Raw genomic sequence first — 21745 nt, forward strand, 5'->3', positions numbered from 1 at the left:
GTTATTATCTCATAGTGTGGTGAATGTGCAGGTCACAACTTGTCCACCAGAGCGTTTTGGAGTTGTTGGATTGTGTATTTGATGAGTTTGATGAGGGAAACCAAGAAATCCCATCAGCCTCCGTAGCGTAGCTCTGAGCAGCTCACGGCTCTGCTCCACCTTTCTAAAAATAGCTTGCACCGACAATTAAAGGTAACAAACCTACTGCTAAAACTATATGGATTATGGCAATGGGCCAATTTGCCAAAATGTTGAACTATCGCTTTAAGGAGAGGCCGACTATCTTTCCAGCATACACACACACGCACGCACGCACACACACACACACACACACGCACACACACATCTTTACAGGTTACATGCAGGGTCTTGTCCTCTGACGACCCTCACAGTTTCCACAGGGCCGACGTGCAGGTCCAACGAGTCCAAAAGTCACTTTGTGGGATCGTCCACAGGTTCAGATTTCAGTTAGATCCACACTGTGGGTGAACCGACGGCTCCACAGGGTCAGAGTTCATGTCATCATCACAACGAAGCGAGCCGTCGGTCGGTCGGTTTTGTTGGTGGCTGGTTTCACAGTTTACGGACGCCGCCGCTGCCTCCGCCGCCGTCATCGCCTGCAGCGTGACGGACGGTCACTGCAGCATGATGTCTTTGAGGTTCTCCTGCAGGATGGTGTCTTTGACGGCGTGGAAGACGAAGCGGATGTTTTCCGTGTCCACCGCCGTGGTGAAGTGGTGGAACAGCGGCTTCCCCCGGTTCCTCCTCTTGCGACTGAACGACTGCACCAGGAACGCCTGGGGGGAGAAGTTACACCGAGTTACAGTCGGCTCCTTGACTTTTGACAAGGATCTTAACTTTCAAAAGCATATTTCTTGTATTTCTAAGACTGCTTTTTACCATTTCAGGAACATTTCTAAACTTAGATCACTTTTATCTGTATCAGACTCGGAGGAAATGGTTCGTGCATTCATTTGTAGTCATTTAAATCACTGCAGTGCTCTTTTCTCCGGATTAACAAATCAAACACTCAACAAACTCCACCACACTTACACCAGACACTTTGCTTTTATCCTGAAGCACATTGAGTTTATGCTCATCATATGATTTTACTGCCTTATTACTGCCAATAATACTGATTATTGATCATTTACACATCTACTACAAACTGATTTAATTTGTCTAATCTGTCATTATGAATAATCACCCTAACCTACCATGTTTTTAATCTGAAATGGTACCAAAGTCAGCTAAAAGTGCAGCCTGGGGTTGATTTACACTTAATATTCAAAATGATTTACTCAGTGGGATACTGAATGTCACATGGGCCTACTAAAACTAACAAAATAAACTCATAGACAATGCATTTTCTGTAAGCACGTCATCTGCTTGGTTTTAAATAAACTGCAACAGTAAAGTGCAACAACAACAATTACGTTTTTTTTGTAATTACGCAGGATTTCTCTAGGGATTGACAGAAGTTATGAACTATAGATCTAAAAATGAATTGCTCTTTGGGGCTTTGTTCGCTTACAGTATGCCTTGGGCCAGCTCTGACATTGACATTGACATTGTCATTGACTTGATTTGTTAAATGTCATGAACACTAGAGACCTTGTTTCTCTAATTGAGGTAGGGACCAGATAGTTTAGATTTCCCCTGGAGACACACGGACGTACACATTACATGTGCACATTTGCATGACAAAGACTTTACACAGCATGTGGCAGGAGGATGAAAGGAGAAGGATTACTTAAGTAGCAATATACTCTGAATATTTATAACCACATAAATAATTATATTGAACTTTTTTTTTTAAAGTTTTAGAGATTTGTGTCTGCAGTATTTTTCCTTTCCACTGCGCCATAAATACATGTTTAATACATGTTTTGTATGTGTCTATGTGTCGGAAATGAAATGTAAATGGTCATGTGAAAAAGAATTTCCCTTGGAGGGACAATAAATGTCTAAAGTCTGAAGTCTAAAGTCTAGTCAGGAACCTGTGTTTTATATCTGTAATCTGTCAGCAATGCATCCCAGACAATGAAATATACATATGTAAACATACAGGTCACAGGTGACAGGTTATTACAGTCAGTGCATGTTGATGTGTTTCCTCTCTGACCTGGTTTCTCTAAGCAGAAAACAAAGGAGTCGTTGCTCAAAGAGCTTCACTCCTTTAACAGTGAAGTAGCGAAACAGGAAGTCACTTATTCACGAGGCAATGACGCCGATGACAAAATTGAACACATGTGTAAACCTGACCTCATCCAACAACAGGGAGTTAACTCTCAGATAACTTCAAGGGGCAGGGACAGTAAAAAAAAAAAGGGTCAAAGTACAAAGAGCAGGAATCTGAGGACGTAACTGTTGTGAAATGTTTAGATGTAAAAACTATTATTTAGAGCCTGCGGTCTGGAGGTGGCGCTGAGCCTTTCCATCCAGAATGTCTTGGCTCTCCAATCCTTCCTCCTTTTTCATTCACTGGCCTTGAAAAAGTCCCATCAGAGACAGAACGAGAGAGAGAGAGAGGGCGTCATATTCCAACATATCTTCCCTGCAGAGAAATATTCAGTCCAAACACATCGGCGGTGATATTCTAATTAAATGTGAAGCTCTGCAGGATTTGTTTGCTTTGATTGGGCGCCACCTTCTTCCTGATTTGTATGTTTGAGGATAAAAAACCTAAACTCTTTGTTTTTGGATTAACCTGCCTTCTCATGTGTGTGTGTGTGTGTGTGTGTGTGTGTGTGTGTGTGTGTGTGTGTGTGTGTGTGTGTGTGTGTGTGTGTGTGTGTGTGTGTGTGAGCGCAGCCACTGACTGAACGCCTCTGTGTGGAAAAGTATTCACACTCATCAGCTTTGTGTCTCTCTGTGTGTGTATGTTTTAAAACTGTATTTGTAAATACAAAAAAATATTCCCCATTCCATGAAGCAGTTTTAGCTCCACATCCCAACTAATCCCCTGGTAAACGCATACAAACTGTACATGAAACAGGTGTAAACAGCCGATTAGTCTCACAAAAGCCTACCAACGAGGAAGAGCAAAAACAGTTGCGGCGTTAAAATGCAAAATTTTGTTTAGTAGAACAGCTCCAGGCGAAAACAACAAGGTCAGTAGCATTTTGTTTTTTTGTTGCTGTTGGTGGTGTTTCCTTCGAGATTTTTTTGTTAGTTAGTTAGTTGTTTTTTTAATCTGCTATGTTTTGTTTTGTTCTTTTGGTATGACTACTTATGGTCTGGAGGTTGCATATATACATGTGATTTCGTGTGCATGTGTATAATTGAAAATCAAATAAAAATTTAGAATAAAAAACAACAAGGTCAGTAACATTTGAAATTCATTATTCATGTTCCTTCCACCTCTGGTAGTCGAGGCTGATCGGACCTGAGCAGCGAGCGACTGTGGGCGTCTCCAAAAGTCTCTATTTTAGAAACATGGAAACTCTGGAGCAGTGTGTGTGTGTGTGTGTGTGTGTACCTGCACATCCTCTAGCCTGCGAGGGTCTCCTCTGAACTCGGGGAAGTTCTTCTGAATGTCCACCGTGCGGATCTTCTCCACCAGCAGGTCGGTTTTGTTGAGGAAGAGGATGATGGACACGTTGAGGAAGAGCTTGTTGTTGACAATCGTCTCGAAGATGTTCATACTCTCCACCAGCCGGTTCGTCCTCCGGTCCTCCATCAAGACCTGGATTCACACAAACAGAAAGACACACACACAAACACACACACACACACAAGTTATCCTTTTTGGTTTTTTCCAGGTTTTTATCTGTGCACCAATTAAGAATTCAGCCGTCATCATATGACTTGATTTGAACTGGAGCCACGGCCGAGGCAACAATCAGATCTCCTCAGCCAACCACAAAGGGAGCTTTGTGTGAACCTCAAATGTTGCGTCTCTCTCTCTCTGATGTTTCTTGTCCGTTTCGTAATTGTAGAAGTCAAGAGAATAATGATCAGACTGTCTCGCTAAACTCTTAAAAACCTCCGCGTGCAGTGCATGGTCTGAAGTTGGAGCCGTGCGTGCGTGTTTTTCGGTAACGCTACCTGGTCGTACTCGGACGACGACACCATGAAGAGTATGGACGTGATGCCGTCGAAACACTGGAACCACTTCTGCCTCTGCGACCTCTGCCCTCCCACGTCCACCATCTTGAAGGGGATCTTCTTGATGACAAAGTCGTGCTCCACGATCCCTTTGGTCGCCTTCCTCGCGAATAAAATGTCCTGCCTGCTCGGGATGTAGCTCTGGAAGGAGGATTTTTTTCTTTTGTTTAAAACAGTTGAGAGCAACAAAAGAAAGAAATGCAATTCAAGCAGTCAGTCACTGTGACTCACCAGTTGTCCAATACGATCCAAGTTATCCAGGAAGTATTTCACTGACTCACTCTGCAGACAGGAAGAGAAACAAAATCCATTGGAGCTTATCTTATTACACATTAACCAAACTCCAAAGACACATATAATGCAGTTAACCCACTTAATCTGATCATTACGACGGCTTCATTTCTTGTTTTTGTTCCCTGTGTTTTCTTCAAATTTCATAGAAGCTTATTGATTTAATAGAGACATCAATCGATGCAACAAAGGACAAAGAGCATGAGACCAACAATAATCATATCAATCCATAGATTTTGTAGGATACTGCGTTCATGCCGGGGCTCGTCCTGAATGTACAACGAGACTGTGAACTGAAAAGACTCCGGTGATGTAACCGGGTCTCTGTGTTTACATGAACCAACGTGACTTAATGGCTCCATAAAGCTCGGTGAGCAGAGTTTAAAGCTGCACTTATCTGTGTTATTATGTTAACAATGGATCCAGTGACTGTGTGCAATTTGAAAGGGAACGTATGTAGTTCTTGTATTTCAAATTACATGGCTTTCTGTGAACCATAATCACAATCAAGAATGTTGGTTTAAGAGAAAAAAAACTCTCAGAGGGAACCGACAGGTAGAGTACCGTGGGTTTTTATGAAACACAACACATTATTAATACAATATGATATTATCATTATCTCCTGAATATTGCAATAACTTATCGTGATATTTGTTACCTTTTTGCCACTGCAAACTTTGTCCCAAAAACAAAATAATTTCCTGTTTTACCTAATAAAACAAAGCTTTCTGGTCGTTGTTATTCTGGCAATACAACAGCCTGACCAACACAGTCATAAAACATACTCTAGTATTCTACTGTCAATTGCATTTGAGTTTCTCTTGCAAATAAAGACTTGTTTCATATAATGGAAACACCAGGGGATGACCTATAAGTAGCCCTTGGACAAGATGTTTGCTGTTTGGTCTTAAATGCCCATTAACTAGTGTACGCATGAGAGTATGTGCAGGGTACAGTTAGTTAGGTCTATATTTATACCCTCTTTTACTTATTTACTATTATTATATTTTTGTGTGTGTATGTATTTAAGATTTTTTTCTTTCTCTCTTACTTATATATGGCTGTTTTTTTGTACTTTGTCTAACCTTTATGTGACTATAGGTGGGTGGAGGTGTGTCCTACATGGTCAGGGGCAGGAGCATTATGTCTCAGTGTTTAAGTATGTGTGTTAATATGTTCAGATATTGTTGGGGTAAACAAAAGTTTAATACTTGGTGTCCATGTATTAATATAATATTGCCACACAAATTGCTTTGCGATAATATACAGCATCATTTTGTTCCCCCTCTTTCTGGACAGCGAAGCAGCTTCTTTTCCACCGACGACCTCGTTGACATCGCCACGCTGACCACTGAAACACTGTCACTGTTCTAAATATCAATTACCGACCACATGAGGGCTCGAGTTCATTTTGTTTCTGTTTCGAGAGAGAAAATCAATTAACAGACTCTTGGAACTCGGGTTGCGTCATCCGTCACATTTGGATTCATTGTTGTCAATGCTGCACTATTGTTGAGGAGTAATGTGGCTTAAGTGCAGCCTGATCGTCATCGCTGCAATGGATTACACAGCTCCAGAAAGTTTTTTAAGAGGCAGCTTAATTGATTCTCGTACTTGAATGGAAACCTTAGTGGTAGTGTCGGGTTACAGCTCGTTGCTGTGGTATCAGGGATTCGTGATTTGCAGTAAGTGAGTGGGCAACAACTGTACATAAGACATTCAAAAAAAAAAAGGTGAAACATTGAGGTGTATGATGTTTAAACAACCTTAAATATTCGTCTTTGCGTTAATAATTCCTGACAATAGTTAAAAATTGAATCTCTCGCTCTTCCTCCCTTTCTCTTAAACACACACACACATTCAACAGGAAACAGCTGTGTGTGTGAAAACAGTGGGGAGAGACATGGGGGAGGGAGGGATTAGCAAGTCAGACAGAAACGAGTTACACAGTCATTTTAGCACCACCAATACACACACACACACACACACACACACACACACACACACACACACACACACTTGGGCCTCAGTACAATATTGCATTATTCTTTGTTAAACTCAAGTTGACAGCCAAGATTTTTTTTTCTAAATGTTCAGTTTCTCACCAAACGGACTCAGTAAAAAACCTCCTGGTGTGGTTGTTAAATTCATCAGTGTCGACCCTGACATGTCGCGCAACAACCAGGAAATGTGACCCCTGCGCGGGTGAGATGTGACCCCGTGACCCCGCCGCTGACCTACAGTGTCACAGCGGCGGTAGGAAACACAAAGCCGGACGCTCTGATTGGTTCTGTGGGACGTGAGCCGGAGGAGGAGGAGGAGGGAGAGAGGGAGAGAGGAGAGAGAGGGTGGTCGGAGGGAAAAGCTGGAAGAGGGGAATTCCCGGAGATGAGGGGATACGCAAACACAGACGGGGACACAGACAGACATGTGTGAGCATGCACACACACACACACACACACACACAGATCATTTCCACAGACGCTTTAACTGCCATCAGCAGAAACCTAACAGCCTGATCATTCACGGCAGTGGAGGCATAAAACTAAATATCAAAATAAATTCATTTTATTAGGCCAAGGATGAGTTTTAGTGCCTTGTAATGCAGATCCATAAGTAGTAAAACTGTAAAATATTGCTATGGCGTGTGTGTGTGTGTGTGTGTGTGTGTGTGTGTGTGTGTGTGTGTGTGTGTGTGTGTGTGTGTGTGTGTGTGTGGTTGAATAAGGCAGGAGGAATGTCTCCATTCATGGCTTGTATGGGCAGATTAAGGGCTTTATTACAGTAAAGACCCGAATAAGCTCACATTCTGCAGTGTGTGTGCGCGCGAGTGTGTGTGTGTGCATGTGTGACCACAGGTATATGTGTCACTAGCAGTGTGTGTGTGTGTGTGTGTGTGTGTGTGTGTGTGTGTGTGTGTGTGTGTGTGTGTGTGTGTGTGTGTGTGTGTGTGACTGGCTGGGTGTGCCACTATTCTTTAACCATTAGTCGTCTATTAACTGACAGTGTAGATGTATTGACTGATAACACAGGGCTGTAACTTATAACTCCTCTTCTTATCAGTTAATGATTAGTTTGTTTTCTTAACTCCCCATGGCTCCAGGTGACGTCTACAAATTTTGGCTGAACAAGAGTTTACAATTCAAATATATTCTTCTGTTCATAACGAGTAAAAACTACGGTGATTTAGAAGCAACAGTTTGTTTTGTTTGATAAATGATTAAAAATGTCGTCAATACTCGGTTAGTCAGGTTCTAGCTGTTGCATATTGACAATCTATTAAGCTTCACTTAAACATGCAAAGCTTTTCATCTTCTTCATCTTTCATCTTCACTTTTATTCTCTAAAAATGTTGTGTTTATTGCACAAATGCACTTTGTTATTCTGACGTTGGGGTGTGTTTTCCAGATTTCCACAGTGTTTGATCTTATGATTTAAACTGTAATGAATCTGAACGAGCAAAAAGGAAAAATCAACTATCAATGGATATGACTCTTCTGGGTTGTGATGCATTCAAGATCTACTTTAATAAAAAAAAAGTATTAGCATCCAAATTTTGCCATAAATACCAGAAGTACAATCATGTATTAATACATAAATGTACATATAAACACACATACAAACCAGAACCAGGAATATAATATGCACAGACAGATTTTCCTCTGCACACAGTACTGTATACAGTAGTATATCTGATTTTAAGTACAGTGCAGTTTCCCAGCAGCAGCAGCAGCAGCAGCAGCAGAGACCTCCAGGTTGAAATCTCATCTTCTCAACCATATGGAAAATGTGTTTGTGTCTCGACCTCTTTTACAGCCGCTTCACGTCTCTGTCGGGCTTCAAAGTTCCCCATACGGCATTTAGACTAAACTCATACGTGCTTTATGCAGGGATGTCTGCGCCGCTGAAGACAACAGCAGCAGTTTACCATCGCAGTGTGATATACAACCTTGTTTTTGTCAAGCACAAGCAGCTTTTCGGTGTTTATATCCTCTATATCAAACTGTGTTATCTGGGTGTGGTGGGAAAACACAGAGAGAGGCCTGCAACAAGTAAACACAATCTTTACATGTGTTCGCTTTTGGTTTGTTTTTTTGTCACTATCTCTTCTCCTTCGCTCAGTTTTCCCTTTCTCTCCCCCTCTTTCTCTCTCAGCCTCCCCATCCCCCTGCCCTCTTTTAGTTTTCCACTCCCTTCCTCTCTTCCTCTCTTCTTTCCTTGCTCTCCCTCTGTTTGCCTGTGGCCCAGCTCCAGCTGTGCCTGGGAAAAGCTGACTGTGGTATCCCCGGAAAACCTCTCCGAGAGCAGAGAGAGAGAGATAGAGAGATTGGGGGGGTTGGAGGGGGGTGGGGGGGTTCAGAGTCTCCAGCTCAGCACATTTACTCCATTTTAGACACTTTTGTTTTTCTTACTTTGAAATGATAAGGCCCTATAATTTACTTATTGCCAACAAATCCCATGAAAGCCAACGATGCGTTATAGGGCGTCTGAGTACTTCATGGTTTCACTACCCCTGAGTGCTTGTTCCTGCTGAAGTTGTACATCTTTAGAAAGAGGTTGCAAATTTGGACTTCAGTTTTTGAAAAAGAGAGAGAGAGAGAACAAAAAAAAAAGGTGAAGTAATTTCCTGAAACAGCTGGGGACAGAAGTTTTTTAGCGAACAGGAACAAAGCAAGCAGCAACGTGTGCGTTTTTTGAGTGGTATTTTTAGTCACACATCCACAAGGGAATTCCTGTATTTTTTCAGGTCTTATTCTCATAATTGTGGCAAAGTCTGACCAGGGGGGTCATGGTAACTTTTGCATGAGGGGACGTCCTTGCTAGAGGTTCGGAAAAACTTGACTCTGGCAAAAAACAGTGTAGAGTGCAGCGAACATGACAATCCTCCTGATGCCGTCTGAAACAACAACAACCCTTGGGTTGACAGATATGCTTGTTAACTGCATGAAGATCTACTTCCTGGGCAACTTGCCAGACAACTCCACAGTTGCCTGGTAATCGCAGCTCATCTACACATGGTTTGTTTACATATTTGTTTCGGTGGAATCGCTCTCGATCTGAAGTGGGCGCATACAAGACAAGTAGTAGCAAACAGAAGATTTGTTTACATGTGGTCTTTTTTTTATGGAGATGTGGAGAAAACTACGTGCAGTGGCAGCTTGAGAACGAGGTCGGCTCGACTAAATGATCACCTGTCCGTGCAGGAAACGATAAATGTTTATGGCAGATGAGTAGTTAGTTTGTAAACATCTAGTTTGGTTAAAGGGCTCATATTGTAAACAGTTCTACTTGATTATAAAACAGGTCCAGGTTCAATATTAATACCATGAAAGTATCAGAACGTCAGTCCACAGAGAAGCGCACACAGCCTGTATTCAGAAACTGACCGTTAAAGGGATAGTTCAACATTTTGGGAAATTCACCTATTGTCATAGTCCCTATAGTCATATCAGTAGGTTCATTACCTTTAATTATCGGTGCATGTTGTTTAGAGATCAGCGGGGCAGAGACGTGAGCTGCTCAGTGAACACGATGGAGGTGAACGGTACAGGTCCCCTGTCCCTCATCAAACTCATCAAATACACAATCCAACAACTCCAAAACGCTCTCGTGGACAAGATGTGACCTGCACATTCACCACGCTATGAGATAATAATGTAACATTACGAGACAGAGTTGTTTTCGAGGCAAATGCGTAGCCGGAACTACATTCCAGACACGGGTGCTGGGCGGAGTGATTTGCTTCATGTGTCGTAATGTTACATAATTATACATGATTATTTCATAGCGTGGTGAATGTGCAGGTCACAACTTCTCCATGATAGCGTTTTGGAGTTGTTGGATTGTGTATTTGATGACAACAACATGCACCGATGGCTAAAGGTAATGAACCTACTCTTATGACTATTGGGATTATGGCAATGGGCAAATCTGCAAAAAAAAAGTTGAACTATCCCTTTAAAACGAGTTGCACTTCTGTAACTTTGTGATGTCACAACAAACATGCTCTTAGCCACGCCCACCTGGACCCACATCTAATCCTGCAGGATTTGGTTCACCTGAAATCTGCTACAGTATATGTTATATATATATTGGATTATTCAGTAAACAGTCACCCAATCAGGAGAGAGGATCAAAGCCCCCTCTCTTGTGATTGGCTCACTGACCTGAGAGCGAGAGGAGATGTAAAACTACACTCAGATGTTTTTTTTTTTGTTCTTAAAACAACAAATATAGTGTAGATAAAATGTGGGATTTGGTTTTTGCAGTTCAGTCTCATAATTATTTATGAAAAAATAACATGAATGTTTTTTAGGAAGCTTGCCCCAGGACATGTTGTTTAGCTGGAGTCACGTTTCCCGAAACAACAGAGGTAGTGAGAGACAAAATCAGCGTGACTCACCAGTCAGTCATGCCACAGTTATGAAAATAAGACCCAGGCTGAAAAAAGGACAAACCTTTTCCTACAATGCATTGCACACACATGCACTTACACCAGTGAGCGTTTACAGCTGTGGGAAGACTGTGGGTGTATGTGGGGTTGACTCAAAATAAACTACTGCAGGAGGCCATGTCAGCCACCGTCCGATGTGTTTTGTAGCAGTTTTCTGGACATCAATGGAGCTCTATACCACAGAGGGGTAATAAGCTGTTGCAGGCTCAGACAATACTTGTTCAATTCATTGCTGGGTTGTTGGTTTTTTTTTCATGGGATTTGCTATGAAAGTGAGTGAGAAATATATAAGAATGTGCAGCAGCAGCAGCAGCAGCAGCAGCAGCAGCAGCAGCAGCAGCAGCAGCAGCAGCAGCAGCAGCAGCAGCAGCAGCAGGGGTCTTATCCTTTAAGCAAGAATGAGCCAGAATGATGCAGGGCTGTGCAGCTGGAGCAACCTCATTTTATCATTAGTGACTCCAGATAAGACAAGGCAGTCTGACCCAAAGCTGTGCACTGACAGCTCTCTCCCTCACACACACACACACACACACACACACACACGCACAGATACACACATACAGTATGTTAAGTGAGAAGGAGACGGACGTGGCTTCTGTCTGACTCCAGATTGTTTTGTCACTGATAAATGTGTAACAAGGTAAAAGGTCAAACTTGCAGCTCTGAGCCCAACAGCATCGCATCTCTGGAAAGGACCAATACAGTAAACTATCTGGCACCATGGCCGGCCGCCGATACAAAAGCACCGTGACAACAACAGCAACTACCGGACCATATGGTGTTGCTGTCGATGGTGTGAGACAGTCACTGTGTTGTTGTGACTATGTGGTTTGTGATCATTCATGACATTCTGCTAAACCATTAAGCGTCATTAACAGTCTGCCTGGCCCCTTTCACAGCATATTTGTCTACACTTGTAGCAGCAAGTGGTTTTCCAGCCGTTTCTGCTGCTGCTGCTCACAAATTGTTCTTTAAGATCCTGTAAGTGACTGCTTTAAAACTGTCACTGTTTGTCTGGTTCTCCTTTTAGACAGCAGAGAAAAAGATCGACTCAGACATCTGGACCTAAAAACAAAAACAAAGGATGGGCTGACGAGAGACTGTGACTGAGCTGCTGGATATTCTGTCTTATCTACAGTATGTGGATGTCTTTCTGTGACATCTTTAAGCAATGCCAGTCATTATTTAAAGCTAGATTGGGAAGCTTTATTATAATATGATTGTCTTATTGTCCTAAATCACAAAAAGACAAGTTTTCATAATGCTCAGTTAATGAGATACAAAGTTGTGCTATTGTTATTTAAACAGGAACTATACAAGTCTGGTCGCTGAATCTACCGTTTTGCTAACCCTCCTCTCGACCATGTGCATTTGTTTTCAATGAAGCTGGTGAGAAAGCAATCGATGAAACGATGTATAACGTTATATTACACGTTACAATGTGTATATTTGTGTAGTCTTAAACAAGAGGTCACGGGTTACGGGGGCGCGTTTGTGTTGTGGTGCCGCCAAGAAGAGATATGGGACACTGGGTCAGAGGAGTTGATCTTTCAGGGTTGGTTTTGGGCCAAGAGACGCTAGGTGGAAGTCAGAGAGCCTCCATTCTCCATGTAACAAGTCATTTAACCCTCACAATTACTCCGAAGCTGTTTAATTAAGGTAAATATGTGGCATAGTCAAGGTAAAAATCATCACGTTCACCATTGAGGCATGCTAACATTTGTTAATTAGGACTGCACAGTGATGAATCTTTAGTTTTAATGGTATTTAATGGTTTAATGGACCAAAGTGGTGAACAAACTAAAATGTTGACCAAAAGCATGACCCAAAAAGGAAGACTAAATACCAAGTTTCATGGCAATAAATCCCAGAGGTGGTGACACATTTCACCCAAAAAACAAACAAACTGGATGAATAACTAGAGGATCATTAAAGTCTTTAAGATGCAGATACATCTGTGCAAGTCCACCCTGCATATGGTGGAATTTTTTTTTCTGAATAAGTAAAGAAAAATACACTGTGACCCACATTTCTTGTTTCCGAACCGTTCCAGTCTGACCAAAGTGGGCGACGGACTCCCTGGAGTCGGCGCTAGCATGGCTAAAAATACCAATGTAGCCTTATGGCTTTTGACGACGATGACTGCAAAGAGCTTCAAATCCAAAAACATTAAGTGTACCACAGCTCTGTCATTTTGGTGCCTTCTTATCAAACCTTTTAGTAGAAAAAATACTGCATTTATTTATTTCCACTCCACCTTCAGAGTTGTGTGCAACCCACTGGCTTTTGGTCAGTCTGTTTAAAATATTACGGTTAAAAGGGGGACGGATGATACTGCAATCTACAGGCCGTTTCAAATTGTGTTTGGTGCAGTGTAGCGTGGCAGATGAAACTCTGCAGAACTGTATTTCACCAGCTCCGTTTCCAGTCAGGAGAAAAATAATTACATATTTGGAAAGTGGCCAAACAAATAAGAAGAAGAAGAGGAAGTAAGTAACACGAAATTCTCCTGCAGACTCCACTCGGTGCAGAGAAGCGACGGGTAAAAAACGTTTCCGATATTATCCAGTTGGCTCCGTCTGAAGTTCGGAGCATGTCATTGATTATCTGCACTGTGAGGGCTGGCTGCGGTAAATCAGTTGCCGTGAGGGGAGCTAGCTGCTGCCCTCCACTGCTGACGTCACTGGAGTGATGTGGAAATATTCACGGTGAAAAAAAAAAAAAAAAAAAAAAAAACCCACTTACGGTTCACAGCCACAGCAGACAGTACAGAGCTGCAGGAAATACACAGCGCACAGTATTTCATTAGAGGTTGTCTCTTTTCTTTTCTTTGGCACATCTCAGTTTGACACTTAACAGCAGCCTGATTCACGACTTTTTTTTTTACCAGATATTGCTGTTTGCTGCTGCACTGATACGGAGAGGGCGATGTCACATTTTCATACTGATAAATAAGTGAAGACGTGGGTCACTCGCTGGATGCTCTTTGGCTACTGTGACGCATTCGGAGAGAAGCGTTGTGTCAGCCGCTGAGTAACGTATGAGTAAACATGACTCCGGGTCAGTGAATGCACGGGAGGCTACAGACGTTCATGGGAGCTTTAGTAAAAGTGGATTATCTCTGCAACCTGGAGGTCATGGAGGACCCACCCACGGGGTCACAGGATCATTGGAGAGCAGAGAAAACGACTGAACTATCCCTTTTTTCCACCCTAAAACTATATTTGTTTGCTTGTGAATAACAAGATTTAAAAAAAAAAAAACACAGGTGGATGCAAACTGTGACCGTGGGTCAACAACAGCTCTCACTTTGTTTTGGGGTCATACGTTAAAATGCAGCTACATGAAGAGACTAAGATTTTCCAATGGGAGTTTGGATGCAGTTTATCTCTTGACGATGTCTGAAATATCTGTGACTGAACACCAGTTCAGTTACACAACATCACCTTTGCTCAAGTTGCCTTTGAATATTCACTTCTATTGCAGAGCAGAGATTGTGCTGTAGCTCGGTTTTTCATTTTTAGGATTCAGTTCAATTCATTTGTCTAAATATGTCTGCTAATAAACTATGTTTAATTAAAATGCCAACCTGTAGTCCAACATTATGGCAATCCACTGTTTTTAAACCGATCTGAGCAGTAATTAAATGACTGAGTGTAGAATTAATTAAAAACAGTGTAGAAAGAAAAAAACATAATTACAGATTATGATTTGCTATCTGCATATTTTTAAATAAGAACAAGGAGGATTACAAATTAGTGCGAGACAGATCTTAAGGTTATTCATTGTCACAACAGTCAGTGGATCCCCGGCCACAGCAGGACCCCCCCCCCCCCCCCCCCCACAGGCAGAAGTCTGAATAAAGCACTGACAGCAGCTGAATAATCATTTTGTATAATAACTACTGTGGCGTTTCAGGTCAGTAAAGAGGAAGTGTGAGGAGTCAATAAAGGCGACTTGATCAGCTAAAAAACACCGGCGCTTCCTGCTTTGATCTACTCACCAGTTGGAACTCGGAGCGGCGAGCGTAGGCCTGTTGGATGCCGGCGTCGGCCCACAGCGCGCTCAGTGCCATCACGTACAGCTGGAACTCGCTGGGCTCGACCCCCGAGGCGCCCACGCGCCCCTCCCACGACATCACCAGCATGCCTTGCTTCTCGTTCTCGCAGGTCTGCCAGCTGATGCCCAGCTTGTCCCGGGCGTCCACCAGCACGCGCATGCCCTGCAGAGACACACACACACACACACAGAGAGAGAGAGAGATGGCGGCACGTTTACAATCCTGAATGTGGTGAAACAGCTGCAGTTTCTAAAGTCAGCAATACTGTCCAAATGTTTCCTGACCACACCAATGACAAGAAAAATAACTCTATCGACTCAATGTGCCAGTTCCTTTGAAAGAAAAGAAAAGATTAAAAAAAACATCACCACTGAGTGTAGCATTACTGGTAAACATGGAGTCGGTTCAACAGTGAAGCACATGTCTCTCTCTCACACTCACACACACACACACACACACACACACACACACACACACACACACACACACACACACACACACACACACACACACACACACACACACACACACACACACACACACACACACACACACACACACACACACACATGTACTCAGACTCATGCACGTGTGTCTGCTGGTGGTTTTCTGAAGAAAAACCCAGCAGACTGATCTGTGTGGGAGGTCTCCTACCAACACACAGATTCAGTGTTTTGTATCTGTTTCTCCTTTTGTCGTAGTTTTTATTCCATCGTTTTTCCACCAATCCCACCACAACCCCCCCCCCCCGAAACGCTCCACAGCCAATTAAGTTGAAGTTTTTTTTGTGACAGTTCTTATTTGTACCTTACAAATCCCCCTTTTTAAAATCCTAATTTAACTCCTCATTATTCTGCAGTGTCTTTTTTCATGTTTTTACTGTGTCTACTGATTTCACAGCATGTCTAATTTAAAAGTGTATGTCTATGGATATTCTCATTCATCCAGGCCATCGTTCTTTTCTGGGCAAACTGAATCGTAGGCAACTGGACTTGTATTTGCCTGGGAAGACGTTAAAAGTGTACCGTATAAATAAAGCTTGTTTGCCTGATTGTCTGCTTTATCGACTGATACAACAGAGGACGTGGCAGCAAACATTACGAGTGGAGCATAAAGTGTCTCGGGGGTCACAGGAGGTGAAGAGATGTGTGTGTGTGTGTCTGTCAGTGACTCATGACAACCTTGTACAAGTCAATAGCCAAGGCTGCAGAGCTTAATGTCACATTCAATAGGTGCAGCAGCATGCCCACGACATCGAGTCCCTGACACAGCTCCAACTTTATCTCTACGAAGACAAAGAAAATCCTTGAGAAAACCCAACGGGAGCAATAAAAAAAATGGAAAAACCTTGGATGAGAAAATTCAAAGAGAAAGAGAGTGTAAAAAAAATGAAGATGTGACAGCGTTACTATGACTGAGTGTATTTGCGGCATGTGAGTTGGTGTGGTGTGTTTTTAAGTCTTACTCCTTGTCGACCGCTTTTATTTTATGATCATGTGTTAACAGTAAAGAATAAAGAGTAAAACAGGCGACAACCTGAACGACTGAGGGAACTCCAGACTGTGACTCGTGTTCAAACACAAAGACACACATGTAGCCATGATGTGACACACACATGCAGAAGCAACAACAGTGGTCAAACAGTGGAGTGATGGAGCCTTTAGTCACATCTAGTCATGACTATTGTCTAATCTTCTCCCTTTTTTTTGTGCTACTCATGACCCCTGTTTGAACTTTTTTGAATTTTACTAATCTGTATATAATAAAAAAAAATTCCACTTCATTTCTGTCTGTCTCTCTTCCTGTCTTTCCTTGCCAGGAAGTCGTCGCAGCGGGTGAGCGTGCCCTTACAGTTTACATTTCTACACCAAACACGACACAACACCATATCAAGTTGACCGGGGCCTGTCCTTGTTTCAAAGCCTCCTCCAAATTCGGCCAAGAAATGCTGCCGTTTTTTTTTTTGCCCAAATTTGGAGCATAACACCAGAATACCCTCCTCATTCTCTAACAGCAGCTGGATCTTTATTTTTATTATTATTTTTATTGGGCCATTCAGGTGATCATTGTCAATTTATGTAGTGAAATAGCCCATCGTCATGTGGCCATCAGTAAATGGGTCATAATCAGTAATAAACTTGTTATCATTCTGCTTTACAGATAAACAGGCATTGCACAGAGGCCCTTAATGTTTATTGTGGTTGACTATGATCCATTTGTCCCACTTGAATTAAAGGGACATTTCACAACATGTACTGTAAACTCCAGTGCAATTTATCGTAATCCTGTTTCACCACTGGTATTTTTCTGCTCTGTTGTCTGTTTGACTGATAAAAACCTCATGAATGCAGCATTTTATTCCACGTCTCACTGAAGCTGCAGGTTTTGGCCCAGCCTATATACAGTCGACTGTGTCCATTCACAAGAATTCAGCCTCTGAACTGGAACGCAGCCTCCTCTTCTCCTGAACACTACCCACACGCACGCACTAGGTGTGGCTAATAGATAACTAGCAGAAACAATTTCACAACCTTTACCCCGAACATGAAGCGCAGCACGATATGAAGCAGAAACAGAAACAAAAAGAGCAGCTCTTCGTATTTTCTCTTGACTACGTGGAGCTAAACTCTGACAGCTTGTACTTATACAGTCACAACATGGTTGATGGTGTTGTCTGGGTTGTTTTTTTTTGTCTGATGCCTGTGTCTTTTATCACTATTTCACTGTTTTGTAATTATACGGTAGCTGCCCTCCTGCATTGATGTTGTCCACCCCGTGAACTACGCTACCACCTCTCTGCTTTTTTTGTGTCCTCGTGTTTCTCTGAAAACACAATAGAGACAGAAAACATTACCCCTCTATAGCTCAGACCTCAAAAACTGTCAGAGTACAATATCCAATCATGTAATCCACCCCCCTCCTCCTCCTCTCCTCCTCCTGCCCTGACACAAACAAGCATTTAAGCAGCGACTGACCTCTTCAAACTGCACAGTTTAATCGGTACAAACTGTCTTGTAACCCTCATTCACTTAATTTTTAATTCCCGTGAGTTTACAACGATGACAAACAGGCAGAGTTTTGGAGGTTTAAGTGAGGAGCCGGACAAAAACACAGAATATGAAAATGACAGTGGTGGCACGATGATGGTTTCTCTGTGTGATGTATGTTTTGCTAAACAGCAGCAGCTGTTGTGTGGCCCCAAGTGACAATTACAGGGTGATGCTATAGACTGTAAAACACAGTGGAGCCAGATACAGAAGAGACGTTAAAATTTATGAACTGAAACAACAATATCTGATTTGAAGTTTGTTGTTAACACAACATTTGCCACCAATCTACGAGTGGCATCGGACACGGTGAACCTGTAGCAGTGAGCGCGTTTGTGCAGTGTGTTTTATACTGTGTCAATGGAGGAAGGAACATTTGTGACGTTTAATGCTAAACTCATATTTCTTCTCGACTGGAAAGGCGACAGCTGCTAATGACAGTGCTGACTACGGAGAAACAGCAAAACTTGGAAAGGCAAGTGTTTTAAATTCAGAAAAAAAAGGTTAAAAGTAGCTAGGGCTGGGTATCGCTTCAGATTTACTGAATTAATTCCCAATTCGATTCGATTTCCGATTTGATTCGATATTGATTCATTAAGAGATTTTCAGTACTTATACCAATTTAGCTACATTATTAAAGAGATTTCCACAAATGCTGCACATTGTACAAAGAGGGAACTCTCTAACCTGATGCACTGTTTAAAAAAAACGATGTTTGCATTAAAAATTGACCCAAAGCGGTTACATTAATGCACCTTTTTTTAACATGACCCACTCCAGAAGTAAACAGGGCGATGCTTCAGTACAGTCGTGGGTGATGATTCTGCAAAGTACTGCAATCGGTGTGTACATTTCATGGGCACAACAAAATGTAAACAGCAGCGTGATCACAGATCTCGATCACGTGGCTCTGTGATCTCGTCCTGCTAGTCTCGCGCTATCGCACAAATTGCACATATAAAAAGATTGATCTAAGGATTTTACTGTATGAATCAATATCGGACCTTTCAAATGAAGATCGATATGAATCTGAAAATTGATTTTTAAAAACCCAGCCCTAGTTAAAAGGTAGATAATCATTAATATTTTAAGTATAGCTTTTGAATAAATGGATATTCATTGGTTCATTGGTTGTTTCCTTACAGCTGTACAGTATTTGGTGTGAGCAGCGTGATAGACTTGATGAGGATTATGCTGGAGCTTTATCTGCTACTGCAGGTATAATTACTGAGACACAAAGGGGCAGGACCACACCTGAACTCCACCTCCGTCTTTATAAGCCAAATTGTGCCTCACACCTGGGTCTTTTCTCTCAACTTCATCCCTCCTTCTTCCCTGCTTTGTTCTTCTCCTCTTTATTCAGCTCCCAATGAAAGGGGGTGGGAGTTGCTCTCTACACCCGGCAGGTGAAGCCGATCTTCTACCAACGCCCCAAACTGTACACACACAGCAACCGAGTGCAAACCACCAGCAGGTCTGTGCAACAAGACTCTTATTTACAATCGCTAATCAGCATGTCGTATACATCTCCAGGCCTATTGTTCGTAATAGGTTATTTCTATTTGATGACATCTGGTGCGTTCTTCCTCATTGTAGTGTAATTATCACTGGTGAGTCATTGATTTCACATTCAAGCTGTGCAGTCAGACATCATTTTGTGACACTTTACAGTTCAACAAATATCAATTAGTCAAGAAAACAACTGACAGATTAGTCAGTGATGGAAATAATCATCTGACTGTTTCCCCCAATTTCACTTTGTTTTAATGCAAATTGAAAAACATTTAAGTTTTAGGCCTATTCAATCAGACAAACCTAATATATGGAAGACATTACTCTGAATGCTCCTCATTATTTTAAAGACTCAACAATGACTGCGTTAATTGGAAATTTAATAGATTAATTAGAAGCTGTTATGGGCTACTTGGACCAAGCCATTACCAATATAGTGTCTTCTTTTGTTTCACGAGATTGATGGTTCCCAGGAGCGGGAGTGAAGAAGGGATGACCAGCGTGACCACTATCATGTCAATATTTCTATAATGTGCATTTACTTTTTGCATCTCCGACTGCGGAAAGAGCAGAAACCAAACAACAGCTTGTTGTTGTCATCTGCTCCTACACATCCTACATTGTGTTTCTCTGCAGTTTACGTGTCATTAGTGAACAGTGAGTCTATATGGGAAGAGGGATGAGGGGGTGGGGTGGCGTGGGGTGAGATGGGGGTCTTTCTATTCTGATCTGGCCCCTGTGACAGGACGGCCACTGTGTGCTGCTGGTATTCGTATAGACTACTAGGGTTAACTCTCCTCCACGACACAGAAGTGCAGCCTCTTATCATCCCATAGTCTGGGCTGTGTGGCACTCGGGGCGGATGTGCTCATCCCTCAGGAATAGTCTGGTATTGTTAGCTGGTGAGGGAGGCCCAGCCATGACAGCAAACAAAGGGGGAGTACACACACATACACAGGCTACACACAAACACACACACACACACACACTACAGGATAAAAATATGTACTATGTCAACAAACGCTTGTGGTTCAGGAAAGTTCACAGCACACAAAATGTCACTTTTAAGTAAAAAGGAAACCAGGAGATGTGTTTCCAGTAGATGGCCTGATAAATAAATATAAATATAGTGTAGAAGATTAGGTTTTGGTTATGTGTTTTTTTTTTCTTTCTTCTATGTATTTATTGCTCCTTTCTTACTATCTTTTTGTAATGTGAAGGGAGGCAATGTAAGTGTAAGTATATGACAACACACATCTTGATCTTGATTCAACTTTTTGGACTCAGGGCTACAAACTTTGCTTGAAGGCCTCAGGCTGTGTTTATACCTTACCTTCAGTAAATTCTCATAGATAGTGTCCCGGAAGTCCAGCAGCGCTTTCTGATCAAACTCCTGTCCGTTGATGATGCGCATCTGTTTGAGGAATGTGGACTTTCCGCTCTCTCCGGCCCCGAGCAGCAGGATCTTCACCAGCCGGCGGACGGCTCTCCTCTCCCGGGCGAGCATCGCGTCTATCTCCCGGCTCCTGCGCCTCGCCTCCCGCTCCTGCGCCGAGTCCCTCTCCCGGCTCCTCTCCTTGCTGCCGCCCGGCTCCCGGCTGGCGTCGGCCGGCAGCAGGCAGCGGCTCAGGGTGCGGACCACTCCCGACATGGCGAGGGGAGTGAGTCGTGGGGGGAAAAAAAGGAAAAGTTCAGCGAAACTTCAGTGGGGAAATGTTCATTATTTAGAGGAATGTGACCTCTTTGGGGAGGGGTGGAAACGGCCCCAGTCCGGCTACATCCACCTGATGGATAACACAACTACTCCTGCCGAGTGAATAAATAAAAAGACTACATTTAGATTTAGTGCGTAAAGCGGTGATCTAGTCTCCAACCGGCAGACAACCCGTGTCCATCTTGGTTACACCGCGCCATCAACAGAAAAAAATCACACAAAAAGTCCCAAAAAACAAAAAAAAAAGTTTTACAAGTTGAAACGTTTGAGCTTGTGCTGCCCAGAAATAAACAAAATCCTGATGTGAAGTCGATGTGGGGTCTGGAGTCTGTCCATCCGACGCACAACAATAGTGAAGGCAACGCAAAGACTCACACAGCGGGACAGAGCCTGTACCAAACTACACGCACACACACACAGCCAGCGGTTTGTGAACTTGAGCAGCTCCTCCGGGCGGCGGTGGGAGTGGGACGGTCACACAGATGCGGGGTAGGGGAGGGGGGAGGGAGGGTGAGGGGGAGAGGAGGGGGCGGTGAACCACCGGAGATCACCGTCAG

At 42.8% G+C, this 21745-nt stretch overlaps 1 protein-coding gene across 1 annotated transcript; it reads right to left on the bottom strand.

Moving 5' to 3' along the window:
* Positions 1–315: 315 nt before the first annotated feature.
* On the bottom strand, positions 316–21537 carry gna12a (guanine nucleotide binding protein (G protein) alpha 12a). Its single transcript, XM_083976833.1, has 6 exons — positions 20808–21537; positions 14859–15077; positions 4342–4392; positions 4051–4251; positions 3482–3688; positions 316–797 (listed from the first exon to the last, which is right to left on the bottom strand). Exons 1-6 carry the CDS (start codon positions 21123–21125, stop codon positions 636–638), a joined length of 1158 nt encoding a protein of 385 aa, XP_083832959.1. The 5' UTR covers positions 21126–21537; the 3' UTR covers positions 316–635.
* Between the last annotated feature and the right edge of the window lie 208 nt (positions 21538–21745).

The sequence above is a fragment of the Trachurus trachurus genome (genome assembly GCF_905171665.1).
Source record: "Trachurus trachurus genome assembly, chromosome: 1".
Lineage (NCBI taxonomy): Eukaryota > Metazoa > Chordata > Actinopteri > Carangiformes > Carangidae > Trachurus > Trachurus trachurus.